This window comes from Eulemur rufifrons, chromosome 15 (genome assembly GCF_041146395.1).
Source record: "Eulemur rufifrons isolate Redbay chromosome 15, OSU_ERuf_1, whole genome shotgun sequence".
Lineage (NCBI taxonomy): Eukaryota > Metazoa > Chordata > Mammalia > Primates > Lemuridae > Eulemur > Eulemur rufifrons.
In genome coordinates, this window is record NC_090997.1 from 12,486,356 (window position 1) to 12,513,481 (window position 27,126).

The following is a 27,126-nucleotide window of genomic DNA, read 5'->3' on the forward strand; positions in this document are numbered from 1 at the left end:
TTTTTTTTGAGTACAAGTCTTTTCCCCCTTCCCGCCGTTGTCCTACCCTGACACCTCCCTCCTCCTCCTCCTGTGGCCAGGCCTTCAACCCCTTGCACTTGATAATCCCCATCTTTTCCCATCACCTGGTGCCCCAGTTTCCCAACTCGAGGCCCCGCCCCCACGGCCCCGCCCCCGATGACGCGCGGCGCCGAGTGCGTGGGGATTCCCGCGGCCCTGGCCGCTACCCGGCCTGCCCCGCGGCAAGATGGCGGTGTGAAGGCGGCTGGCGGCGGCGGAAAGTTTGTTGTGGGATTGGAGTAGTCGGGCGGGGAGGCTAGAGTTGGGGAGAATCTCGGGGACCCTAGCATGCAGTAGGGACGGAGGGGAGACTAGCTCCGGGGTTGAGAAGAGGAGATGAAATGGAGGAACGTCGGAGGCGGAGAGAAATAAAGGAGATGGGGCGGAGGGGAGGGGGCCTAGGATCCTGTGGCAATCCTAGGGGAGGGAATTTGGGGCGAGAGAACCCCCAAATAGGTGCTGTACAGGCCCTGGAGAAGCAGAGTCACGAATTGGAGGAGCATTTCTTAGCCGAGAGTAAAGAAGCCTGGAGCGTGGGACAGAGGCCGGACTGTACCAGGCCGGTGGGAGGGGAAAGCGATTTTTCTAGTACAGAGGGGTAGTGAGAAAGGATGCTGGGCAGATCTACTAAGGTAGGAACTAAAGCCAGTCAAATGACCCTCTTCCAGGCTTAGATCAGGCTTTCCACAGCTCCTAGAGCAGCATCTGCCCCAATTTCAGCTGAAGACTCAGGGGCCCCGGGGACTGGAAGAAATCACAGTGCCTACTTGGAAAGAAGAAGAGGTAGCGACTTGCCCCAGCCCTCCCCAGAGCGGGTAAGGTGGCCTCCAATGACAGATTTCTGGCTGGCATGCTCCCTGGGAGCAGGATGCCTGGGCTTAGAGTGATGCTGAGAATCATTTCATCGGAGAAGGATGCTCTTGTATGGAGATTGTCTTTTGCCTGTGGTCCCTAAATTAGTGTTTTGCTTAGATTGCAGGCTGAGATTTGAGAACTGGTGTAGAATTGAGCCTGTGTGCCTTCACCTCTGCAAGCCATATTGGATAAGGGCCTGGAGATTAGGCTGAAAATATTTTAACGCATCCCTGTCACAAGCAGTTTCCTACATGATCACTGTTTCTTCAATATCCTCGTCACATCTTCAGTTTGGCATCCTGCCTGGCAGTGGAGATTTGTGGGTGACAGATGGTGGGGAGTCATGAGAAAACAAATTTCTGATGGTGTTCACTGACCATTTAGGTACCTGCTGTTACTAACTCCTGAATTCATTCTTGCTGCCTGTCTACTTTTGCTCTTTTTTTTTTTTTTGGTAAGAAGGGCTCATTAGTGTTCCTCTGGGGATGTGGATTTTGGGGTTTGGGGATATCAGAGGTAAGGGATATCAAAGGCAGATTGGGATTAGGAAAAAGAAACTCAGATCAGGCTGGGTGTGGTGGCTCATGCCTGTAATCCTAGCACTTTGGGAGGCTGAGGTGGGAGGATTGCTTGAGACCAACGTGGGCAACATAGTGAGACCCTGTCTCTATAAAAAATATAAAAATTAGTCAGGTGTCGTATTGCATGCCTGTAGTCCTTGCCACTTGGGAGGCTGAGGCAGGAGGATCCCTTTATCCCAGGAGTTTGAGGCTGCAGTGAGCTATGAAGTCACCACTACACTCTAGCCTGGGCAACAGAGCAAGACCTTGTCTCAAAAAAGAAAAGACCAAGATCAGCTTATGGTAAGAAGTCAAGCTGACTGGTATAAAGCTCTGTGCATGTTTATTACCTCACTCCCTGTCCCTGAGACCCCTGATATTTGAGGGCTGCTTTACAGTTGGACTGTGTGGTGATGGAAGGAAAGGATTATGGGACTTGCCCTTTTATTTTCTGTAGCTTTCTTCCTTTGTATTCTCCTCACCAAAGCACTTAAAAAGAAATCAGTTTCACTAGCCAAACTAAACTAAGCATGGCCTGAGTGGTAGTGGACATGGTATTAGAGAGAAGGGAAGGGGACTGGAACCAGAGAGCACAGTGAATGTGGTCCTCACTTCCTTTAGTGCCCTGTGGTTATTATGCCCAAGCCAGAGTTGGGAGCAGGCTTCTTACTGAAGCCTGTTTCAGGACCAGCATCTGCTTCATGATTGGACTGGGAGGTCTGGTTTGATCTAGAACTCATTAACTATCTGCTCCCTACCTCCTCCCCACCCTCTAAAAGGCTTACTCCAGATAGAACAACCCAAATCACTGTTACTAGGCTAGCTTCATTACCTTCAGGCAGTTGAAGAACTGATGACATTTATTTAGTTGTGACTCCAATTCTAGAAGGTTGAGCACCTTTTTCTAAGGACAGTTTGTGTCTCCTTGGAAATTGTAATTATAATCACCCGAGGATAGTGTGGTGAGCACACGTAATGGTTAAGAGTACTAACTCTGGAACTAGGCTGCCTATTTCAAATCCCGACTTTGCCATTTGTAGCTCTGTGACCTTTATTAATTGCATAGCTCTCTATGCCTCAGCTTTCTCATCGATCAAATGGGATGGTGAGAGTACCTATTGCATGGGGTTGTTGTGAGGTTAAATAAGTTAATACACTAATGTGGTTACTTAGTGCCTCACACTCAATAAGTATCAGTTGTTACACTAATCAGGTATCAGCACTAATTTCTGCTTCATAGTTGAACTTGCTGTCTTTTTATGGGGAATCTGTAGTGGTTTGGCCTGCTAGCTTGATGCTAGGGAGATGAAGCACACCTTTTATAGATTTTGTATGTAGTGAGCATATCCTCATTAAGCTCTTTAAAGCTATGTTGAACTACCTGTGACTTCCTATTTGAAGCTGTGAGGCTGTAGAATTATCTTCTCTGCAGTTGAGTGATGATGATAATAATAATAATGATGATGCTTATTGTGCACATTCTATGTGCCTGGCACTGTTGTAAGCGCTTTACAAGTATTAAGTAATTTTTGTAACAGCCATATGAAGTAGACACTGTTATTATCCCTATTTTACAGGTGAGAAAATGGAGGCAGAGTGGTTAAGTAATTTGCTAAAGGTCATTCCACTAGTAAATAGCAGAGCTGGGATTTGAACCCGGGCAATCTGGCTTTAGCGATTGAACTTTTTTTTTTCCTTTTTTTTGGGTTGTTATGTAGTTAACTTTCAAATATGCTTAGTGGCACTTTGTATCTCTTATTTGTTTGTCATGATGGTTAGATATATACCCATATTGTAGTAAAAATTTTTTTAGTTATTTTAAAAATTTTTCAGAAGCTGAGCTCTTTCTTCATCATAGTCTTCTCCTTCCTCTCAGAAATAGTAACTGGAGCAGAGACTGTGGAAAGGGAGCCCGTTGTGCCATGTTAGGCAAATCTGGGCTTTCTTCATGATTCAACTTGGTGACATGATTCAACCTTGGGCCTGGGTTGGGTGGACAGATTGACATTGGGATCCACTCTGAGCATACCTTAAAGGGGTGTGTGTGTGTTCTTTAATGTAGGTGTAAATATAAGGCTCATTTCTGACTTTGATCACTGACATGAGCTGTCGAGTAGTATTACATTCATAGACAAACTGGATGTAATCTTTTTAAAATAGCAAACAACACAGGAAAAAAAAAATAGGTGGCATTTAAAATAGCTCCCGCCCCTCAGCTTGAGGGGAAAATGGAAAACAAATGTGCTGCTAGAGCCTGTGTTGTCTGAAGAAGGCCCTGGCACAGTGCTCAGTTCTCTCTTTAGCCAGGCAGGAGGCCCGGTGCAGCCTTGGGGCAGAGGTGTGCCCAGAGTTTGATTGACTGGCTTTCCTTTGCCCTGTATTTAAGACTCACTCTTCCCCTCCTTCTGAGTCATGTCCTGTCTATTTAACATACCCTCAGGGCCCATCTTTTTCTTCTGTAAATGACTCTCTACTTTGCCATCAGTGTAGGCACACGCCTATGTCTACCTAGATTTTCAGGGAGTTAGGGGCTCAAGACTTTCGGCTTTCCCTGGGAACTCTGACCTGGCCCTGTGATGAACCTTCCTATTTTTTATGGTTTTGAAAGGTAAACCGCATCTGTCAGTTACTCCCCTCCTCCATTAACTTAGGAGCTGTGTATCTCAGGATAGTGTACTTTGTCTTGGTTTGTGTTGCAGTCAGCGTGCTAAAACGTGTTATCTCTATAGAGTAAACCTTTGTGCTTTGGTAGAAGTCCTGACACTTCTGGATTCAGGTCACATTTTAGGAAATGATTGAATTGCAAGGTGAAAACTGACAGATTTTGAACCAATTCTCCTCCTTTACCATTTTCTTTTTGTTGTTTAAATCAGTTTCTCCTCATAATGCCCGTTATTCAGGTATTATCTTTGAATTTAATCCTTTCACTTCCTTGTCACCACCATATTTAGGGTGCCAAGGATGTCTGGGTAAATGGAGCCTTCATTTCTCACCTGGATTAAGCCTTTTTTTTTTTAGACAGAGTCTCGCTTTGTCTCCCTGGGTAGAGTGCAAGGGTGTCTTCGTCTTCGTAGCTCACTGCAACCTCAACTCCTGGGCGCTGGGCTCCAGCTATCCTCCTGCCTCATCCTCTCAAGTAGCTGGGACTACAGGCATGTGCCACGACACCTGGCTGATTTTTCTATTTTTAGTAGAGATGGGGGTCCCGCTCTTGCTCAGGCTGGTCTCAAACTCCTGAGCTTAAGCAATTCTCCCACCTCAGCCTCCCAGAGTGCTAGGATTACAGGGGTGAGCCACAGCGCTCGGCCTAGATTCAGTCTCTTAATAGTTCTCTGAATGTATTCTTTCTAGTCTCTCAGCCTTTGCCCACTTTGGTGCTACTGTCTGGAATGCATTTCCTGACCTTTCCCCCCCTCCACTCTTTACCTTTCTGTCCTTCAGGTCTCAGTTTAAATGTCACTTCCTTTAGGACCTCACATTCCTTTAGTGCCCCCCTTCTGAGCATCTGTCTAACACTTATGTTGTATCATAATTGCCTATTTACTCGTCTGACTCTCACAAGACTAAGGGCCCTGAGAACAGAAACTATGTCTTATATTCACTATTGTATTTCTGGAGTAGTGCTAGGTATACAACAGGTGCTTTATAATGCTGTGGTGCCCGCAGAATGAATGAAAGGTGGTGGACAGTCTCCCCCCACTCCACTCTATCTCCCATACTGCTGTCAAAATTGTTTTCCCATAAAAGATTCTCCCCTTAGAAATGTCATGGGTTCTTCTTTATTTAAGTTAAAGTCTACACTCTAGCTTGGCATGCAAAAGGCCTCTTATACTGTGGCCCAAACCCAACCCTTTAATCTGAGTTATTGCCATTGCACCTCATTGATCCGGTGCTTCATTGCTCCTAGATTTCCCACTTCTCCCAAACCTGTTATGGCTATCCACTTATTTTGTTTTTCTTTGCCTATGCACTTCACTTGGTCCATAATGCTCACCTCTGTCTCTGAAACTGCTCGTCCCCTAAGACCCAGCTCCTTTGTCACCTCCAGTGAGAAGCCTCCCCTGCTTTCCTTTCGTCCTCTTGGCCCCCACAGCACTTTGTTTGAACCTCTGTTCTGGCACTTGCCATGTAGTGTGGTGAGGTCTCTGTTTACTTGTCTCCTTCTTTCACTGGGCTGCTGTCCTGTGGAGGAGGGACCCTCCCTGATCATGAGGTGGAGGGGAGTTGGTGGGGATGGTGGTGAGCAATGTGAAAAGAGTCTGATTTTGGAGCTAGGCAGAACTACTCTAAATCCTGACTCTGCCATTTACCACCTGTGCAACTTTGGGCAAGTTTCTTAACCGGTAGGATTCTTGATCTCATTTTCTCTAAAATGAGGGTGACATTTTTTTTGTGCAGGAATATTGAGCATTAGTGATAATGAGTTCACAGCATGTAGCATAGTGCCTGCCATATAAAGGACACTTGGCAAATATTTGTTGAATGAATGAATCCCATTTTGGAAAACTCTGTGAATAAGAAAAGGCTTTGTTTTATTCAAGCTAGAATAAGCCTTTTGATTTCTGCCAGGTAGCCAGGAGCATTTTTTTTTTTTTTTGAGACAGAGTCTCACTCTGTTGCCCTGGCTAGAGTGCCGTGGCGTCAGCCTAGCTCACAGCAACCTCAAACTCCTGGGCTCAAGCCATCCTCCTGCCTCAGCCTCCCGAGTAGTTGGGACTACAGGCATGCACCACCATGCCTGGCTAATTTTCTTCTATATATATTTTTAGTTGTCCAGCTAATTTCTTTGTATTTTTTAGTAGAGACGGGATCTCGCTCTTGCTCAGGCTGGTCTCCAACTCCTGAGCTCAAATCATCCACCCTCCTCGGCCTCCCAGAGTGCTAGGATTACAGGCGTGAGCCACCATACCCGGCCGGCAGGAGCATTTTTGAGGTGGGAGTAAGATTGAGAGTCTCCTTTCTTATGATGAAGCAATAAAAAAGAGGAGATTGGGAACATCAGTGAGCAACCTGTGTGCAAAGATTGTTGATGCTTCTCCCCATCTTTTGTGTTGTGGTGACTCCTTTGATGGATTATGATATTCTGGCCTTCTCTAGTCCTGGTGAGGTTGGTGGTGACCTTGTGGATACAGTCGGGGGCGGCTAGATGGTGTCTTTGTAATATAATTAAAGCTGGAATAGAAGGCTACATGCAGTGGATGACTGGATGGAGAGTTTCAGGATCTGTGTTCTCCAGTTTTTTAGAACTGAAAAATGTTGAGTGAAACTGATGGAACATCCAGGTACCGAGGAAGCCAGACTTCTTGGCCCCCATTTTCTTAGGGCTTTGATGGTCTTCTTGTGCCACAGAATAGTTTTAACTTGGATGTTTCCCAGAAATGGTGCTGGAAGCTGAGAGTCATGATCCATTCTTTACCTTTGTGTTTCTGGTGTAGTTGTGGGGGGATACTGGTCCTTAGGGCATCAGTTTCCAACAAACACCAAAGGAACTTCTTTCCAGAAATTTAGACCTCGTAAGTGTATAATGCCAGGTGGTACTCCAGTGTGAACTTACGGTCAGATGAGGAAGATATGTCTGTTCTGTAGAGGGCAGCCTTGTCTGGTCCTTAAACCCTTGTCCCAGCCAGGTACCTTTCTGTGTCTCAGAGCACGCACCATGCTATAGTTTAAGTGGCAGTTAACCTTACTAGGAGTTACTCCTTGCTAGGAGTAAGATCTTCTATCTCTGAAGCTTCATAGGGGCAAGATCTTTTACTGAAGGGTAAACATTTAGGCCCTACATAGTAAGTGCTGAACAATCCTGGCTACTATGTGATCCATCCTGGTTCTTCCTCAGTGAGATTAAAGCAGATGGAATCTATCTGGCAAAACCTTTTGAGCTCTTAGAAAGAAAGGTCCTGCATAAACAAAAGGTGCTAGTGTTAACAATAACATTACTAATTATTTTCTAGGGTTGAATTCATGTGGTTAAATGATCCTCCAGGTACTTGGCTTGGCTGTCTCCCTTTTAGCCTTTGTATGTTTTAATAACACTTCCCTAAGCCAGCAGGAAGGGGTTAAAAGAGGAGGTGAAGTACACACCAGTAGCTTTTTTTGCTTAATTAGCATCTCCTAAAAAGTCTTTGGCTGCTGGCATCTTCTTTGTAATTCTTTAAGCTCCTTCCAATGCCCACTGTAACCTGCTTGCTTTTCTGGTTATACTGCTAATCCCATCTAGGTGTGCTCTGTGCTCACAGCCAGGGCTTACTACAACCTTGTTAATGCCCAGATAAATCACAAGGACGAAACCAATAGCTAAACATGGAATGCAGGAGTTTTCCCTCGCCTCTGCCCGCTATTCCTTGGTGTGGGAGTGTGCATTGCATTGTGGCATATCTTCACTGATGGCATCTTGGTGGGAGTGATACACTGCATTGTATGTTAAGCAGATTTAAGAATGGGTTGGGTGAGCCACCTGGACTGGATTGTTTGTATACTTTAGGCTTCAAAGGGACTGAGTCTCCTGGACTGGCCATGAGTAGAAGGATGGGACCTCTTCTTTGTTAGTTGATATCTTGTAGGTGCCAAAGGTCTGATAGGTGACAGAGTCTATAAAGGGCTGGGTGTGGTGGCTCATGCCTTCAATCTCAGCTACTCAGGAGGCTGAGGAAGAAGGATCACTTGAGACCAGGCGTTTGAGACCAACCTGGGCAACAACATAGTGAGACCCCATCTCTAAAAATAAATGAAAGAAATTAGCCAGGTGTGGTGGTGCACACCTGTAGTCCCAGCTACTCAGGAGGCTGAGGTGGGAGGATCACTTGATCCCGGGAATTCAAGGCCACAGTGAGCTATGATCATGCCACTGCACTCCATCCTGGGTGACAGAGCAAGACCCTGTCTCTAAAAAAAAAAAAAAAGAGAGAGAGAGTGAGAGAATCTATAAAGGACATGGCCCCCTCTTTGTGTGAGAAGCTTCTATGTGGTGGCAGGGAACTTCGCCCCCTGAGGTGAGGGTCTAGCTACTGGGAAGTCAGCCTAGCCCCAAAAGCCCTGGACTTCCACTCAGCTAACTAATAGGATAGAACTCTGTGTTTATCATTTTGGGCCCTGAGCAGTGGCCTCTTTACACCTTCACGGAGAAGCCAAGTAGGGGATTCAATCTCAGAAGTCTTTGAGGGTCTTGATGTCAGGGCAGAATTGTCCTGGTTTTCCTGTGGCTCCCTGGAGAAGAGAGCTTTCCTAGCTTTGCAACTGGGTTCTGTCCCAGTTCTGCCTGTGATCTTGAGTAAGTCACTTGTCTTCTCTGAACCTCAAAATGGAGGAAGTTCACCTGTTCTTTGTGCCTCACTAGACTATACGGATCAAAGGAAATATAATGGAAGGGAAAGTGCTTTTAGAATGGTAAAACACAGTATAGATGGAGGGTTTTTGTCTAGCTAGGAACTGTTGGTTTCATCATAAACGTAATGTATGTCCCTCGAATAAAATGCCATCCATATAGAAAGGTATAGAAAATAAAAAGTAAAAAGATCCTCCTTTTCTTCTCTCAGTGTTTCTCTCTAACCCCTTTCCCCAAAGATAGGGAACCACTGTTCACCGTTTATCGTGCACCTTTCTAATCATTTTTGTATACTTCAGGACATTCCTCAACATGTATCACCTTAAAAAAACCCCAGAACTCAATACTAATGTGTACTGTGCTTTAATTTGCTCTGTTCACTTAACAAGTTCCGCAGGAGTAGAATAGTCCCTGTTGGATCCTTTGAGGAGCCTGGTTATAGCCTCCTTCCCAGTGTACTGGTTCCTCTGGGGCTGGCTTCCTGGGAGGGATGGAGAAGCTTGACTAGAGGTCCTTGCCATGCAGGCACCCTGCCTGTCTCTGTGGGCTTGTTTTTTATTCTGAGATGAAATTGTCGGGCACAGTGTCCTTGAGTGGGAATCGGGATGGATACAAGAGCCATGTGAGCATCAGCACTCCCGTCTCATGCGTGTTTCTCCCCTTCACTCTTCTCTTCTTTGGCTTGGAAAAGAGATAAATGATCTGATTTCTCAAATCCTATTTTAGTGCAGTGACTCCCTGATTTCTGAAACCTTAAATTAGCCAGGTCACTTGCTGCTCCACCTTCTAAAAGCAAACCAGACCCACCTGGGTTTTTTTTTTTGGAGACAGAGTCTCGCTCTGTTGCCCAGGCTAGAGTGCTGTGGCATCAGCCTAGCTCACAACAACTCAAACTCTTGGGCTCAAGCGATCCTCCTGCCTCAGCTTCCTGAGTAGCTGGGACTACAGGTGTGCACCACCATGCCTGGCTAATTTTTTCTATTTATTTATATTTTATTTTATTTTATTTTATTTTATTTTATTTTATTTTATTTTATTTTGAGACAGAGTCTGACTCTGTTGCCCAGGCTAGAGTGAGTGCCGTGGCGTCAGCCTAGCTCACAGCAACCTCAAACTCCTGAGCTCAAGGGATCCTCCTGTCTCAGCCTCCCCAGTAGCTGGGACTACAGGCATGCACCACCATGCCCGGCTAATTTTTTCTATATATATTTTTAGTTGGCCAGATCATTTCTTTCTATTTTTAGTAGAGACGAGGTCTCGCTCTTGCTCAGGCTGGTCACGAACTCCTGAGCTCAAACGATCCGCCTACCTCGGCCTCCCAGAGTGCTAGGATTACAGGCGTGAGCCACCGCGCCCGGCCTAATTTTTTCTATTTTTTAGTAGAGATGGGTGTCTTAATCTTGCTGAGGCCGGTCTTGAACTGCTGACCTCAAGCAATCCTGCTGCAGCCTCTCAGAGTGCTAGGATTACAGGTGTGAGCCACCACGCCTAGCTGACTTGGTATTTTTTGAGTTTTCTTGTGGTTGAGGATGCTCAAGGTCACCTGTCAGTGGCTTTGTTTTCTTACCAGTCTAGAAAAGGGTCAGGGTCTATTGGAAGAATTGTCTTCTTTCTCTTTTAGACTGTTGCCTCATCTTCTCCAGTCAGGCCTTGGTTTTTTTTTGAGCTCTGGGGCTGTAGTCAGAGCAATGTGGGGAGCCCAGTGAGAGGCAGTTGGGAAGCCTATCGGAGGCTTTTTCTGTCTGCGTGAATCTTTTTTTTTTTTTTTTTTGAGACAGAGTCTGACTCTGTTGCCCAGGCTAGAGTGAGTGCCGTGGCGTCAGCCTAGCTCACAGCAACCTCAAACTCCTGAGCTCAAAGGATCCTCCTGTCTCAGCCTCCCGAGTAGCTGGGACTACAGGCATGTGCCACCATGCCCGGCTAATTTTTTCTATATATATTTTTAGCTGTCTATATAATTTCTTTCTATTTTTAGTAGAGATGGGGTCTCGCTCTTGCTCAGGCTGGTCTCGAACTCCTGAGCTCAAACGATCCGCTCACCTCGGCCTCCCAGAGTGCTAGGATTACAGGCGTGAGCCACCGCGCCCGGCCCTGCGTGAATCTTGACTCTAGGTTTGAGAGAAGGCCAGGCCCATATGTGGGGCCAGGGTGGTGACTGTTCTTCCCTTCCTACCCAGAATCATCACAGAGCCTGGGGGCTTCCTAGAACAGGAGAGAGAGCCCCTCTCCTGTCTTTTCCCTGCCAACATCTTGCTCTCTGTTTAACATCAGTGGGTGTTTGCAGATATGTGTATTATAATCCTGTCCTGCTGCCTCAGGGGACACATCTTGTGGGGCAGCGGTCCCCAACCTTTTTGGCACCAGGGATCGGTTTCATGGAAGACAGTTTTTCCATGGACTGGGGGTGGAAGGGATGGTTTTGAGATGATTCAAGCGCATTACATTTACTGTGCAGTCAAACCTCTCTGCTAGTGATAATCTGTATTTGCAGCCGCTCCCCAGCACTAGCATCACCGCCTCAGCTCCACCTCAGACCATCAGGCATTAGATTCTCATAAGGAGCGCAACCTAGATCCCTCGCATGCGCAGTTCACAGTAGGGTTAGGGTTTCTATGAGAATCTAATGCCACCACTGATCTGACAGGAGGCGGAGCTCAGGCTGTGATGTGAGGGATGAGGAGCCACTGTAAATACAGATGAAGCTTCCCTCACTTGCCTGCTGCTCACCTCCTGCTGTGTGGCCCCGTTCCTAACAGGCCACAGACCGGTAATGGTCTGTGGCTTGGGGGTTGGGGACCACAGTTGTGGGTTGTCTGGGACTCTACTGCTATGGTCACATTTGCCTTGTGATCTCTGAGCTGGGAGGTGTCGCTTCCCCCAGGGTGGTTCTGAAGGCTTCAGGAAAGAGTTATTTCTGCTGTTTCCTGCCTTGCTCTGATGGGGAAACTAGCCTTTTTCAGCATTGCTCATTCCGAGAGGGTTGGTGGTCTTGGAAGCCTGCTGTAGCCTTCATCCTTCAACCCTGCAGGTCCCACTGGAGCTGACTCCCTGGGAAGTGCCCTCCCCTGTCCCTTTCAGAAACTGTAAGGTGGCAGTGTGCCGCCCCTACCCTTCACTGGCCTAGCTCTAGGCCATGCCACACACTGCCCCATTGTACTGTGCTTTCTGATTCAGCTCTTGTTGCAGCCTCTGATCCCAGGGCTGGTTCTCTCCCAGCCCCTTTCTTCAGAGCCTGTGGGAGGTGGTGTGATGGACTCTGCTGGTACAGGCCTGGGATGGGTGACAGCCGCAGCTGTGGGTGGCTTTGTTCTTACAGCCCAACTTTCGGAGCCCTGGTGCAGACTGGCAGCAGTGTTTGGGAACAGGCGAGCTACAGGAGCTGTGCCCACTTCCACAACAGCTGTCTTCCCTTTCTGTTGACCAGCCAGAGAGCCTTGTGGCCTGGCGTCAGCAGGCTGGCCTTTTTGGTTGGCGGGGAGAGGCTCCACTTCTACCTGGCATGATTTCTGGAGGGGAGAAAGCCCCCGAGGGTCTAGTGGTAAGTCTGGAGGCGCGTGCCCTGCCAGGAGAGTGCAATGTGTCCCTCAGGCACCATGCAGCTTGGCATTCCTCTGCTCTCTCTTTGCAGCTCCGGAGTTGGGCTGCTCACAAACCAAGCTGTCTGTTTATATGGAGTGCCTGAAGGGCGTCTGCCATGAGTCTGTCGCTAACCGCACTAACCAGGAGAGCTGGCTGGTTGGGGAGAAGACACTAACCCTGTGAGTCTGACCTTGGCCAGCTAACTTGCCCTAGGGTACCACCAGCAGAGCCTCTGTCCTCCGTTCCTCCCCTCCGCCTGGCTGCCTCCTTACCTTAGCTTACATAGTGCCATCTCCTCTGCTTTCTTGTCCTTACTACTGGGTCCCCTCCATTTTCCTAGTCTCCTTGCTGTGGATGGGATGTGCCCCCTTTATGGCCAGGATAGAGAGAGTTCCTTTGCGCAGCTACCTGCCTGTCACCAGCCTGCTGCTGGGCTCCACCACCCCCTTCACCCTCCCCTCAGTCAGCACTGTGCTCCTCAGTTCGCCCCTAAAACAGAATTGGTTGGAGTTTCTGTTTAATCTGTGCTTTTAGCACCACAAAGTTTGAGAAAACCCATGCCGCTTCTGCTTCTCATGCCTCAGAGGCAGATGGAACTAGAGTGGGAAGGGACTTTTCTTCTAGACCAGATAGTTTCCTCCCGTTATCAAGAGGAGAAATTTGGGTAGCAGCCCCATTACTCTCACCCTGGGATAAGAAGTAGGATCACCTGCACAGTTCTCTTTGGGCTTTGCTAGGTTGAGGAGAACCTTGGCCCAGCTCTGGGGAGTTCCCTGGACAAAGAGTGAAGCTACTTAAACTGAATGCTGGAGCCCAGAACCAGGTACCCACCTGAGATGTGCTCCCATTGGCGACCGTTGCCCTGGGAGGTGGATTGGGTGGAGTTTGGCCTCGCACCCCCTTCCACGTCTGGAGCTTCAGGTGGACTTTAGCCGAGAAGAGCTGGGAAGGGTGCCTCAGCAAGAGAGGAGCAGGACCTGGCTTTGGATTCCATGTTTGGCCCAGAAAAGGTCCTGGCCTCATATTGGGAAACTGGTGAGTGCAGCCGGGGAATGGAGAGGCTCCCACCTGACTCCCTCCCGCCAGGCTTGGAAGGAGAAAGAGGGTCAGGAAATAATGGGAAGGTTGGATGCCTGGTTCTTCCCTCTGCTCTTCACAGGTAACTCTAGACAGACTCTGTGTCTCCAGCCTCTGGAGGCAGTGCAGTCCTGGGTAGGCTGGACAGGCCGTACTTGAGACTGAAGGCCCTCTAAGTGGGTTCTGTTTTCCTTGGGCTGGGAGGGAGAAGACAGGGACGGCCTGACTAACAGCATGGGCTGGGTATGTGTAAATGTGAGAGGGTGTAGGTGCCGTAGGGATATTTAAAGACCCTGAATAGGGAGTTAGCAAGCTGGAGGGCGTTTTGGCTTGGTTTGTCCAGGAAAGCAAAAGAGGCCTGGAGTTGAGGCCTAGTTTAGGGCCATTCCTTCACTTTGCCCTTCCTTAGGAGAAGGCATAGGGTCTAGTGTGAAATGCAGGCCATGAACTTGGGGACTGTCTGGTGATGTCTCTGTTGAGGGCAGGGCTTGGTTGGCTTGGCTCATCATCACTAGTCTTCGGCCCCCTTGTTCCTGTCAAGTGTTTGCCTGGATAAGAGGCCAGGTGGTTAGACTTGAGGTATTTGCTCAGGTGGGGAGCCAGGTGAGCTCTCACTCACCAGCACTAGTTCTGAGTCCTCATATTACTCTGAGGCAGAATAATTCCCACCCTTTTTGGCTTTCAAAACCCTGTCTATCTGTTCAGAGTAGGCAGGGGGCCAGGCCAGGGCTGCAGGCAGCTTGTCCCAAGAGGGTGAGGTTGTACTTGCCCAGAGGGGTAGCGGGCATAGCTGTTGGAGGGGCAGCAGGGCTGGCATGGGCACAGACTAGTCATCAGCTCAGAGCAGAACCTCTGCCCAGGCCCCACCCCGTGAGCTGTTGGCTGCCTGCCTGCCACGCGCCCAAGATTGCTGAGGGCTTTGCTCATGTATCTCAGGAACAGCTGCATGCCGGAAGCTGGGGGCTGGTGACAAGTGGGAGGGGCACCTGGGGGATGATGTGGGGGAGGCTGAACCCAGTTTTGGTAAGATCAGCTCACTGTGCTGGGGGACTGTTCTGCTCACAGTCGCCTAAGCAGTCAAGGTGGAAAAGGGCTGCTGTGTTGGTGCCGGGGGTTGGGACATTCATGGGCAGTCCCCTCGGCCACTGCTGGGTCACCTGGCCACAGGGCTGGCCCTTGCAGGGTGGTGGTATGTTTCTTGAACATCAGTTGGAGGCAGAGACTGGATTTCAGAGCCTCGAGAGGCAGCCAGACCTGGGTTGCAGGGATGTAGCCGACCCCCAGTGGGGCGCAGCTGCCCACAGGCTTGCAGAGTTCAGAGACTCTATATCCAAGGCTTATATCTCAGGACAGTTGCTGATGGGGAGGCCCCAGTCCCTGTATGATCAGACATTTGTGTTTTAGTGTTTTATTAGGGGCTACAGGAAGGGCCTGTATTTATTTTTATTATTTATTTATATGCTGCTGGCTTCCGAGGGAATTAAGGCAACATACAACACAGCTGGTATATTCTGAAACCGGGCTGGGTTTTCCCTTCATTTCAATAGCAGTAGTGATTACCAACTTCCATTTAACTTTCCTTGAGTGAGTTATAAAGAAGAGCTTTGATGATTTTTGTGGTGGTGTGTGGGCCCTCCCTGATTCAGAGGATTGAGCTCAAGGTCCTTTACTTGCTTGATTCATTGACAGCTGCGAGCAGAAGGGCTTATCAGTAGGTTCGGAAATGATCTGAGCCCAGATAAACCGTTGGGGCCGTATTTCCTTAAAAGGGGTGTTGGTGATGTGGGAGTAGGGAGACAGTTGGTCTCTAGGGCAGGGCAGCTGATCCCGGGTCAGTGGAGCTGTGGAGTGAGGTAGTGCAGAACTTGAGGAACGGACAGGAGACATCTGGTAGGGGAAGGCTGAAGTTGGAAAAGCCGAAGAACCACATCCATTTTGGAGTCATTCCTCCCTGTCCTGGGCCAGTGTTGAGGGGTGGCCTCTGAGCCCTCAGCAGGGAGAAAGCTAGATGCATATACTTCCCTTCCTCTCCTGTTCCTTTGACTTGGCCTTGGCCTTGGACTGACTAGCAAAAAGGAAGGCAGAAAGAAGTGGGAGGGCATCCTTGGCTCTTGGCCTTGAGCTTTTTTGCTGTTGCCCCCTGTGGGTGTTTCTGGGAGTAGTAGTAAGGATAATGGGTTGGAGAGAATTGGGATTCTGAAGAGGTTTCTCTCTTATCTCACTCTGTCTCCAGCATCAGCAATCTCTGACCATGGTGGAAGCCCCTGGTCAAAAATACACATATCCACAAAAGGGAGCAGGTATGAGTCTCATCTGCTGGGTAAAGAGCGATGCTTGGCAATTTTTTTGTCCTTTGATTAAAGGACACCACTCAGCCAACTTCTGGTGTAGACTGTACCTTACATCTGTCTCTGTCCATACTGTGCTCAGCTGTTCATTGGGTTCACAGTGCAGCTTCACTGTGAGTGCTGAGTCCCATTTCTAATGAAGGTAGACTTTGTTCTCTGAAGGCAGCTAATCGTGCCCCATGGGCTGTAATCAGGGAGAAGGTATTTAATACAGGGCAGGCGGCAACAGGCGGCCTGCACTGACTGGCAGATTGCAACATGGCAATTAGGAAGCCATCACCCCCTCTCCGCCCCATTAGATATGAGATAGAGTCTCTCCTCTGAACTGATTTTCAGTAAGTGAAGAATGAGTGCTGTGTAGAAGAGGAAGGGGGCGGGGTGGTGAGTGGGGAGGAGAGCACCTTTCCCATTTCACTTCACCTTCATGGGATGGGGAAGGGGTTGCCGCTGCTTCTTGGTTTCCCCCTCTACGGTGCCTGCAGGTCCAGCCCAAGGAGCCCTAGGCCAGGCTGGGTCAGCCAGAGGTTTTAGCCTAGGCCTCAGCCTTTCTCCCAGGGCACAGCTGTTCTTGTGGTCCAGACCCAGCACATGACCTGGTAGTCCTTCATCCTGAGTCATCTGCCCCTAATTCCTTGAGTCCCGGTAGTTTGGGGTGGGAGCAGGGTGGAATTCTTTCCTATTGATTTCCTTCTCCCTCCAGAAGACTATTTTCTTGGAGGTGCCCTGGAGCCAGCTCAGCATCCAGAAGCTAAGAGGCCCCAGAGGCTATCTTTGGCTGCTGCTTGCTCGTCGTGGCCCATGTCCATTCTGCCTTGTCTAGCCGCTTCCCTGGGAAGCGGGATTGGGAGTCCTCCTTGGGCTGAAACACTCCAGGGCAACTTGGGAAACCTTTGGGTGAGGGAGATGTGGCCAGGAGAGGCCACATGCATAGCTGAGTCTTCCTAGAGGGACTGCTCTGGTGCCTTCTAACTCACCCCCTTTCTCTACTCACAGCTTATGGGCCCAACTGTCTAGTTGCTCTCGCTTTTTTGTCCACTGCACCTCGCATTGCTTTCCTCCCCGTGTCTGTTCTCACTGTCCCTGCGGTGCTTCCGGTCAAGACAGTGGGCTGCCAGGCCCATCGTGTCCCGGTTCGGTGCTAGCATTGCAGGCCCCTCATGGGCTGGATCTGGGGCACTTAGCAGATTTCAGGAGTTAGAATAGGGCCTGGGTGTCCCAACACACCCTTGTGTGTATGGACGTGGGGCAGGGAGTGGCACAGCTGTCCCCAGCTGGTGTTTGGGAACACTGATGGCTTCTTGGTGGATTCTGCCCAGTGGGCATCGCCTTCTGCTTTCCTAGTTGGAAGTCCTCTCCCCTCCCTCTGACGCTGGTGTGTTTGAAAGAGTAGACTCTGGCTGAGGGAGAATGACCTCCACCACCCACCCCATGCCCAGAGAATGGGTGTCTGCATTTCCTACCCAACCCACTGCCAGCCACATCCGCAGTGTCCTCCCTGCTCAGCAAGCTAGGTTATCTCTGGCCGTGAGAGCCCTGGGAATAAATATGTGCTGTAGGGCCATGGAGTGGGGACTTATGGTCAGGGCAAGGCAGGATGAGCTGCAGGACGTGTGGCAACCAGAGCGAGGGCTGCGGGGCCTGGAGTGAGCAGCTCTCTTTACAGGTAGAATTACAGACACCTGAGCATGCTGGTGTCCTCCCTGCCTTTCTGCCACGTTGTACACATGTCCTGGTACCTAGAGGGCAGCATGGGCCTCGGCAGGAACGGGGATAGGGAAGTAGAGAAGAGGCTGAGAATAGAGGAAGGGCCTGCAGAGAGAAAGGGTTGCTCAGCTGACGGGGGGCAGATGGGCGAAGGGAGCGAGGCCTGGGCTTCTCTGTACAGAAGGCGAGAAGCCAGAGGCCAGCTCTCTAGAGCTGCCCCTTGATTTTGTGGAAGCTCTTGATTCCCTGCGTCTCTTACTCCTGTGTCTCTGGCCCTACCCTGTTTTCCAACTCCTGTGCACGCCCCCCCACCACACACCTTCTGAGGATCAGAACCCAGGTACCCAGGCTGCTTTGGGACTTTCTGGGCCTCTCCCTCAGGCCATAGGAGCTCCCACCCTGGGGCCCTCTGGATGGGCAGCCGCAAGGAACCTGTGGGGTGACTTGTTTGCTCCCCCACACTCCAGGAATGTGTTGTCCTCTCAGCCCCGCCCGGATTCCTGTGCAGGGAGTCAGCCCGACAGCATGCTGCTCGTGCCCTGTGGGGACACGTTCTGCCTCCCGTCAAAGGGGCGGGGACCGGAGGCTCGTGGCTCAAGGCTTATACCTGTGCTGCCAACGCCCCAGCTTCCCCCAGAACCCTAAGCCACGGACCAGGCTGCCCAGACAGAGGAGGGAGACCACTCCTGCTTCCCCACCCTCCCTCTCTCCTCACCACTCTTCCTGCCCCAGGCCCTGTTGGAATGTGACAGGAGTCATGGCCAGGGCATGTCCCGACGGTAGGAACACATGCTTTAGCCCGCAAGGCTTCCCTCAGCCTCCAGCTCTGTGTAGGTAGATGGGGGCGGGAAGAGATTGTTTTTTATGCCCAGAAGGCCAACTGAGGTTTCTGCCTCCACTCATCACTGTGGTGGCTGCTGCCCCCATGCTGCGGCCCAGCTTATTACAGGTGGGGCCATCTGGGAACCCCAAGAACCTGGAGGGGACCTCCCAGGTCACTCAGTCCAGCCACCTCTGTGTAGATGAGGAACAGGCTTATCCAGTGAGGAAGGGAGTTACCAGGGCTCCAGCGTGTCAGAAGCAGGCTGGAACTGAGCCTGGGACCTGTCTCAACTCCCCAGGCTTGGGCTTTCCATACCAGTGTTTTTCAGTGTTGGCACTGTTGACATTTTGTGCTGGTAATTCTTTGTTGTGGGAGCTGTCTTGTGTGTTGTAGATGACTAACAGCATGCCTGGCCTCTACCCTTTAGATGCCAGTGGCACCCCTCCCCTCTAGGTTTTGACAACCAAATATGTCTCCAGACCTTTGCTAGATGTCCCTGGGGGAATGAGGTGGGCAAAATTGCCCTGGTTGACAACCATTGCTCTAAATTTCTGCCTTTTCAGATTTTCTCCTGGGACCTACTCTTCCTCATTGTGAAGTCTGTTGACTCCCATTGTACACAGAAGTAGTCTTTGAGCTCCTTCTGGAAACATTGCTAGGAACTCTCTTTCCGGCATCTTCTCTCCCCATCTTCTTGCATTTCTTCCAGGCTTTTTCTTGGTGTTCTCATTTGTAAACCACATTCCCCAGATCTCTTGGTTGTTGGCAGACTCTGAAAGGTCTGGGAGATGAAGTGGGTAGGGACAGGACAGAACCAGACCTATTCTAGAATTGGGCATGTGGTAAGTTGAGACCATGAACACACACACAGACACACCTGTGTCTCATCTGGGCCTGTGACAGTGCTGTCACCAAGAAAGGCGGGAACCCAGTGCTTCCGGTTGTCTCCTGCCTCCACCGCTTTCCCCTCAGACCCCCTGCTCCTTGGCCTTCTTGCCTGGCTCTCCCTCGGGGGACTTCCAGGTCCGAGACTGGGCAGGCAGGCCTGTGACACTGACAGACAGGCGGCTGACACCTGGTTTCCACTTTCTTCCCTTCTCTGGTTTCAGGAGCTGTTGGCTAGAGGAAGTGGAGGGGCCGTGGGATGCGGAGAGCCGAGGGCTAACTCCCGGACAGCGGAACAGACAGAGCTGCCGACAAACAGACGGTATGTCCCTGACGAGGCCTGTGCGCCCCGTTTGGCTCCCTTCCGGGGAGGCTGCAGGTGAGGAGGCAGGCAAGTGTCCTCTGTTGGTGGGAGCCAGTGAAAAGGGAGTGGTGGAGGCCGCAGGGGCTTGGCCTTCGTGGCTGTGGCCAGACAGCTCTCTTGAGCTTAGAGACTCCCGCTGAGGAGCCTGGGTTAGGTGAATGTTCTCAAACCCTTATTTTTTGGTTATGATTTTTTTTAAAGCTAACATTTATTGAACATTTCCTAAGTGCTTTACATAATCGTCACAACAACCTTGTGAAATTGGTGCTATTCTTATTCCCAATTTAGCGTTGGGAAAACTGATACATACAGAGCAGTTTTCCCTCTGAGGCCACAAAGGAGAGCGGCCGGCTGCTGTTACTCCCCACCACTCTCAGCGGATCATACGCCCCTTCCGGTGCCCAGGCCCTAGGCCCTGCTGTTTCCACCTGTCTGTTCCCCACTGGACCCGCACCCCACACTCCGTACTCCCCCGCCCCATGGGGACTGACACACCAAAGTCCAGCCCTTCTAATGACCCCAGCAATGGCGCAGGCCTGTCTCTCTGTGTGGTGGCTCTTACATATGTCCCCTTTTACCATTTTTTTCTCAGTCCAGAAGGCTCTGACCACATCTGAGCCTTTTCCTTCCTTGCTTCCCTTTGGCAGGTGGAGGAGCCCTCACCTCCCAGAATGACAAGTGCAGCCCCTGCTAAGAAACCCTACCGGAAGGCACCACCGGAACATCGGGAGCTGAGGCTGGAAATTTCTGGATCCCGGCTCGAGCAGGAGGTCAGCAAGACTGGTAGCCCTGCCCTGGCTGGCAGGGTCAGGCCCCTGCGGCTAGGTGTCTGCTGACTTCTCCTGCCCGAGCTTCTGGTCCCGAGTGAGAGTGGGAGCACAGCATTGCTGGGGCGGGCTGGGGTCCCATAGCTGCAGCAGTGCTGGGCGGGGCAATGTGGGCTCGTCGGGGGACTATCTGTGGGCATATGTCCACATGTCAGGGAACCCCAGAGTCTTCGCAGCTTAGCAGAAGTGATCCTGTACAATGTTCTCCCTGCGAGAGGCAGCCCCCCAGAGTGAGAGGTCCCCACCTGCTGGAGGCCGGACTCTGATCCTCCGTAGTGGAGGGGAGCCATTCAACCTGTGGCCCCTCTGGGGGCTACTAGGAGGCAGTGCTCCAGCTGTTTCCCGCAGCCCAGCTGCTCTCCACTGTCCCGCCCTTCTCCAGCTTTGCTTTGTTTGGCTAACATTTGTTAAACACGCACTCGGCCAGGGACTGTTAGGTCCAGGCTGTGCTCCTGGGAGGCCTGCAGTCAACTGCACAACAGACTCCACGCTGGCTCTCCTCCCTCATTAAGCTCGAAGGAGGAAACGGGTGCTGCAGAGGTTTGCCCCCCTTGCTGCCGTGTCCCCTCCCCGGCGCAGTGCATGGAGCAGATATAAAGAACCCGAGAGACAGTCAGCAGATGTCGAGCATCAGGCACACCGTGGCCCACTTTGGTTAGATTCGGGGCAAAAATGCCATGACTTGCCTACTTCAGGGAACATTAAATAAAAATAACCAGCTATTACCATAGGTGCTACCCAGTGAGCATTTCCCCAGTTTTATAGATGAGAGAACTAAGGCTCAGTAAGGCTAAGGTCATGTAACCAGTATGTGGTAGAACAGGGTCAAATCCAGTTGTCAGTGGCTCCAAAGTCCCTGATCTGGGCCACGTATCTGGTTTTCCTGCCCATGACTGTAGTTCTGATGCAGTTAGCTCCATTTGGAGTGGGCCCTGATGCTTCCCGCTTGCCATACGTAGCATGTGCCTGGTCTTCCCTGTGATTGGCTGAGCTCTGACTCTTAGGTCATGAGCAACACAGGGGTTTGGGGAAGGTGGGGCAGGAGGTTAAAAGCCAGATAAGGCACTTCACTCCCCTTGATCAGGATTAGCTCAGAGGCTCTCCTATTTGTTCCTCCGAGCCTCCAGGAGATCCTGATTCTGCCTTTGTACTATCCCCAGGGGGCCGAGAGGGCTTTGTCAGGACTCAGAACTCTTCTGTAGCCCAGCCTGGCTTCTTCACTTCTCTGGAAGGTCTCTGCCATGGCTGTGTGGAGACAGCCCATGAGAAGCCCAGTGAACAGCTGGGAGGCCCTTTTTATCCCTAGGGAGAGGTAGTATGGGTACCAGAACCCATTTGAAAATGGCTTTAGGATTAAGGGTAAAGCTTGCAGGGGGTTCTTGAATCTTCTGGTTGACACAATCTAGGCTTGTCCAGGCATTGCTAGATTGCTTCAATCTCCAGAGGGCTCCGCAGCTCTCTTCTGCTGTGGGAGTCTTTGGGCTTCAGACCTGGGCCTTTGTATGGCTGGTTGGAGGGTGAGCCAACCGAGAAGCCAGTGGTCCAGAGCTGAGCCTCAAGCTTCTGTTCTTTTTTGTCTAGGAGCCCCTGACTGACACGGAAAGGATGAAGTGAGTATCTGCTGCCTGCCTCAGCTCTGTCCCTCTTAGCTCCAGGCTAGGCTGTTGGTACAGTTGGACTTTTTCTTGATTAGGTAGAAGTAACAGTTGGATGGGTTGTTTTAGGAACTCTAGGAGGAGGCTCCATGTTGTGGATGTTCTTTCTGGAAAAAGGAGTTTTGTTGTTTCATGGGCTCCGAGGGAGCCTGGAACCAGGAGGTAGATGGCACTGAGGGCCCTGCTTTTGCCAGGGAGCCCTTCCCTAGCTCCTGGCTCCAAAGAGAACAGAGTGGCCCTCCTGTGCCAGCTGCTTCCCTAAAGCCCTTTCTGTCAGAGGAGGGCAGTGCTGGGCTGGATTTCCAAGAGATGAATAATGGAGAAGCCTGGTAGTGCAAGGGGAAACTGGAGCCAGGGGCTTGGTGGCCAGCTGGCTTGGCTGTAACCAGAGACAGGCTGGGAGCTGTATCCCCCAGTTCTGTCTTGTCATTCTTAGTAGTGGGGGGAGGTCGACTATCCCCTACCATCCCCTTTGCCTCCCCGCACCCTCCAACACAGGCTGTGTTCTCAGGGCCAGCAGGCCTGTGGAATACGCTGCCCTAGACTCAGGCTGCGTCTCCAGGAATCTCCCTCACCCAGTTGCCTGCCTTCATGTCATCCTGACTCCCTCCTTCCTGAGCCCAGCCTGGAGCTTCCAGGCTGGCCCTTCTATCTCTGATGACCTTTTGCCCTTGACCCCCCACCTCGCCAGGCTCTTGCAGCAGGAGAATGAAGAGCTTCGCCGGCGCCTGGCCTCCGCCACCAGACGCACCGAGGCCCTGGAGCGTGAGCTGGAAATCGGGCAGGACTGCCTGGAGCTGGAGCTGGGCCAGAGCCGCGAGGAGCTGGACAAGTTTAAGGACAAGTTCCGCAGGTGTGGGAATGAGGGACCAGACACACACATGCATATATCTCGCCATTCATAGGTTAGCTGGAAGGGGCCTCAGAGGTCATCTGATTCTGATTAGAAAACTGAAGTCCTGGGAGGGGGGAGAATAACTTGCCCCAATATTGAGGAGGGGCTGAGTAGGGCCTGAAGAGGATCTTGACCCAGGGGTCTGCCTTTTATCCGTCTACAGGCTGCAGAACAGCTACACGGCTTCCCAGAGGACCAACCAGGAACTGGAAGACAAGCTGCACACACTGGTAATCTGTCCAGGAGGGCAGTTTGGCTGGTACTATGCTCAGAGCGTGTCAGCGGGCTAGGATTTGCCAGGGGAATGCCATTCTGCCCTGGGGCTTGGGGAGGAGACAGCGGGATGGGACAGTGGTGGGGAGGGGACCTCAGTGTGCTGTGCCAGTCAGAACTGTCTTAATGCTCACACTGTTTCTCTTCTCTCCTCGTCTTCCCCCTCACGCTGCCACCGTTGCTGCCGCACTCTCCTCTCAGGCCTCTCTTAGCCACAGCTGGATTTTTGCAGTTGCGTCTGAGTTTGTGTGTTTTCTCCCTTGCCCTGGCCGCCTCCTCGGCTGAGATCTGGGATTGTTACTCTCCTCTGCCCCTCAAGTACACCTGAGTACACCCACTCCTTTCCTCTTCCCTGTGTGAGGCCCATTTACTAGTCAGTGCCTCCCTCTCAGGAGAGAGCTGGGAGCTCTAGCAGAGGGACTGATTGATGTCACTAGTGAAGACTCACAGCTGTCAGCTGCAGTGGCAGCAAACCCCAGCTATGTGCGGGGAGGGGAGGCTGCAGATCCAGTTCCTGAGCTAAAGATCAGAAGGCTACTGTTGAACCTGTCCTCCCTCCCTGCTCGACTAGATAACCTCACAGGTGCCCCTGGCTGCCACCCAGCCTTGTTCCCCTCTCCGTCTTCCTAGCCTGATTCTAGAAACAGCTTCACACATAGGCATCAGCCCCCTGGTTTGCAGTTACTGCCTCTGAGGTACCAGCTGCCTTGCCTGGTTCTTAGAGCCCCTGGAACCCCTTGAACCCCCCTGAAGGGATGGGCAGCTCCAATACTGCTTTTGTCCTGGGCCCAGATGGCAGGAGTCACAGTCAGAAACTCCCCTCCCTCCTCAGCCAGCCTGGAGAGCAGGAGAGGTTCCTGGTCTCCTTCTGTCTGTCCGTCATTGTCTCTGGTCTGTCCGCCTTGGCTGCCCTAGCACCTGTGGCCTCCTGTGTCTCTGGGCTGGGAGGAGGCAGGGGAGGAAGGGCTGGTTGGGGTGTGGACTGGCTTTACCACAAGTCTGTGCCTCAGATCAAGAAGGCCGAGATGGATAGGAAGACACTGGACTGGGAGATCGTGGAGCTGACCAACAAGCTGCTGGATGCCAAGAACACCATCAACAAGCTGGAGGAGCTCAATGTACGCGCGCTTCGCCTGCTCAGGCCTTCCTTGCCTGTGGCTGGCTTTGTCCTGGCCCCAGCCTGCTCCCCTGGGCAGGGCCGGGCCGGGCCGGGCCGGGCCGGGCTCTGAACCAGGTCTGTATCTGTAGGAGCGGTACCGGCTGGACTGCAACCTGGCTGTGCAGCTCCTTAAGTGCAACAAGTCCCACTTCCGTAACCACAAGTTCGCTGATGTGAGTAGAACACCCCTCACACACACTATTGCAGTGATTTTAGGACTCCTCCAACTCCAGTTTCTGCACCTCTCTCCATCCTCCTGCCTTCAACTCCCCCCTTTCCACTGTGCCTTCCTCTTGCCTCCATCTTGCCTCTTAGGCCAGTCAACTCTGCCAGGTTGGTGTCCTGTATGCTGTGAAGGGCTCATTGCTAGTGCTAGGGGCTAACCCATTGGTGTTTCTATAAGAGACAGGGAGAGAGGGACTCGGTTTTAGGATCCCATGCAGGAGGGTCCTGAAGAGGGAATGGCCAGAGCTATAAGCCATAGCATATTGCAAGAGGATTAGGCCCATCTGATGCTGTTCCCCCAAGGGGCACACTCTAGACCCCAAAGCCTCAGGCCCAAGGTTGATGCAGCTTGTAGAAGTAAAGGTATTTCTAAGGCCGCTAATCAGTACAGATTCTCCAAACTTAAGTCTGGTTTGGAAGCCACTGCTGAGATGGAGGAAATAGAAGTTTGAGAGCACACAGGTCTCAGCAGCAGCAGCAGGTCTGGGTTCAAATCCTGCCTGTGTTAATCAAAAGCTTCAAGTTATTTTATCTGCACAGAGCCTGTTTATCTGTGAAATGAGGTTATGCATTGGCATGCACGGAGAACACAGTGGTACTTGAACATGGTAGCCGTTATTTTTGCCGTGAGTCAAGCTGTCTCCAGCTGCGACCATTTATGTCTCTTCCCTTCTTCTGCACCTTCACCTCAGCTGCCCTGTGAGCTACAGGACATGGTTCGGAAACATCTGCACAATGGTCAAGAGGCTGCCAGCCCAGGCCCTGCTCCCAGCCTGGCCCCAGGGTCTGTGGTGCCTACCTCAGTCATTGCCCGGGTGTTGGAGAAACCAGAGTCTCTACTGCTCAATTCAGCACAGTCGGGCAGTGCTGGGCGCCCCTTGGCTGAGGATGTCTTTGTGCACGTGGACATGAGTGGGGGTGCCTCAGGTGATCCTGCCAGTCCCCCGGCCCCTGGCAGCCCCACCCCCCAACCCAATGGGGAGTGCCACTCTCTGGGTACTGCAGGGGGCTCCCCAGAGGAGGAGCTGCCCCTGCCGGCCTTTGAGAAGCTAAGCCCCTACCCTACCCCATCTCCACCGCACCCACTGTATCCTGGCCGCAGAGTAATAGAGTTCTCTGAGGATAAGGTTCGGATCCCCCGCAATAGTCCCCTGCCCAACTGCACTTACGCTACCCGCCAGGCCATTTCGCTGAGCCTGGTGGAGGAGGGGAGTGAGCGGGCCCGCCCCAGCCCAGGGCCCAGTGGCCCTGCCTCAGCCCAGGCCTCACCCCACCACCAGCCCAGCCCAGCCCCCCCAACGCTCAGTGCCCCCGCCAGCTCCACCAGCTCTGAAGAGGACCTGCTGGCCAGCTGGCAGCGGGCATTTGTGGACCGCACTCCGCCGCCTGCCGCTGTGGCCCAGCGCACAGCCTTTGGATGTGATGCACTCCCGGAGCTGCAGCGCCATTTTGCTCTTAGCCCCACTGACAGAGATGAGGTGGTTCGGGCACCTTCTTCCGCAGCCGATGAGAGTGGGCTTTTGCTACCGACAGAACCTGACTCTGGCTTTCCCAGGGAGGAGGAGGAGGAAGAAGAGCTGAACCTGCCCATCAGCCCTGAGGAAGAGCGCCAGAGCCTGCTACCCAGTGACAGTGGCACAGAAGGGGGGCCTGGCACTTCCCACGCTGAGGGAAGGGCCTGGCCACTCCCCAGCTCCAGCCGCCCCCAGCGCAGCCCCAAGAGAATGGGGGTACACCACCTGCACCGCAAGGACAGCCTGACCCAGGCCCAGGAGCAGGGCAACCTGCTCAACTAGGGCCCCTGCTTGCCTTCCCGCCACTGCTGCACTGGGACTGCAAGGAGGCCCCACACCCTTGCAGCTCAGGGTCCCCAGCCCCGGCCTCTTCTCTCTCCAGACTTGGACAGCTCTGTCCCTGTGTGGACTGGGTGAGGTGATGGGCCGCGCCAGGCCTTTCAGCTGCGTTGACTGTGACTGGCAACAGTTTGCCTCATGGTTTTTCCCTTTTCTTCTTGGAATATTTATTCTCCAAAGGTAACATGCAGTTGGGTCTCAGGCCCTTTCCTCCAATCAGCCCCGCCCAGATCGGGCAGTTCTGGGGAGCTGAGGGGTTTATCAGTGTTCATCTTCCATCCGCCTTTCATAGTTATGAGTCTTGTTTATTTTGCCGGGGGTGGGAGGAGTGGTCATTGGGGTCATTAACCTCTAATTCCTGTTTTCTGCCTGTTTCCCTCTCTCCCAACGTCCTCTCCATGAGCTGTTGCCCACAGGGGTGTGGTGCAGCTGGCCCTTGGGGATGAGGGAGAGGACTGACTCAGGGCTCCCTTCAGCTGTTTCCTCCCTCCCTCTGGAAGGGAGGGTGGGGTTTAGGGGCCTCAAGCTGGGCTCTAGGTGAGGCCTGACTCCCCTCCCAACCTTGGCTCTAGACTGTTACTCCCAGCTTTGGGAAATTTTCACATTGATGACTATTTTAAAATTAAATAAAACTATTTTACTGGTATGGCCTAATGTGTCTTA

General features: G+C 51.8%; 1 protein-coding gene across 10 annotated transcripts; it reads left to right on the top strand.

Moving 5' to 3' along the window:
* Window positions 1-223: 223 nt before the first annotated feature.
* Window positions 224-27,109, top strand: TJAP1 (tight junction associated protein 1). Of its 10 annotated transcripts, XM_069489024.1 has the most exons (12): window positions 224-281; window positions 729-875; window positions 1,300-1,369; window positions 19,437-19,534; window positions 20,169-20,346; window positions 21,985-22,013; window positions 22,750-22,911; window positions 23,117-23,183; window positions 23,428-23,457; window positions 24,237-24,344; window positions 24,475-24,558; window positions 25,303-27,109. In XM_069489024.1, exons 5-12 carry the CDS (start codon window positions 20,248-20,250, stop codon window positions 26,404-26,406), a joined length of 1,683 nt encoding a protein of 560 aa, XP_069345125.1. In that variant the 5' UTR covers window positions 224-281; window positions 729-875; window positions 1,300-1,369; window positions 19,437-19,534; window positions 20,169-20,247; the 3' UTR covers window positions 26,407-27,109. The 10 variants fall into 10 exon arrangements, with proteins under 10 accessions (XP_069345125.1, XP_069345130.1, XP_069345121.1 ...); XM_069489029.1 differs by lacking the exon at window positions 23,428-23,457 and having other exon boundaries at window positions 20,224-20,346; XM_069489020.1 differs by lacking the exon at window positions 1,300-1,369 and having other exon boundaries at window positions 20,224-20,346.
* The last annotated feature ends 17 nt before the right edge of the window (window positions 27,110-27,126 follow it).

What these genes read in the sequence shown, in the direction of transcription:
- TJAP1 (XM_069489024.1), top strand. Translation starts at nt 20,248, where the DNA reads ATGACAAGTGCAGCCCCTGCTAAGAAACCCTACCGGAAGGCACCACCG. An exon ending in AAGACAAGCTGCACACACTG is followed by an intron (nt 23,184 to 23,427) that starts GTAATCTGTCCA and finishes CTCTCCTCTCAG; the next exon opens with GCCTCTCTTAGCCACAGCTG. An exon ending in ACAAGCTGGAGGAGCTCAAT is followed by an intron (nt 24,345 to 24,474) that starts GTACGCGCGCTT and finishes CTGTATCTGTAG; the next exon opens with GAGCGGTACCGGCTGGACTG.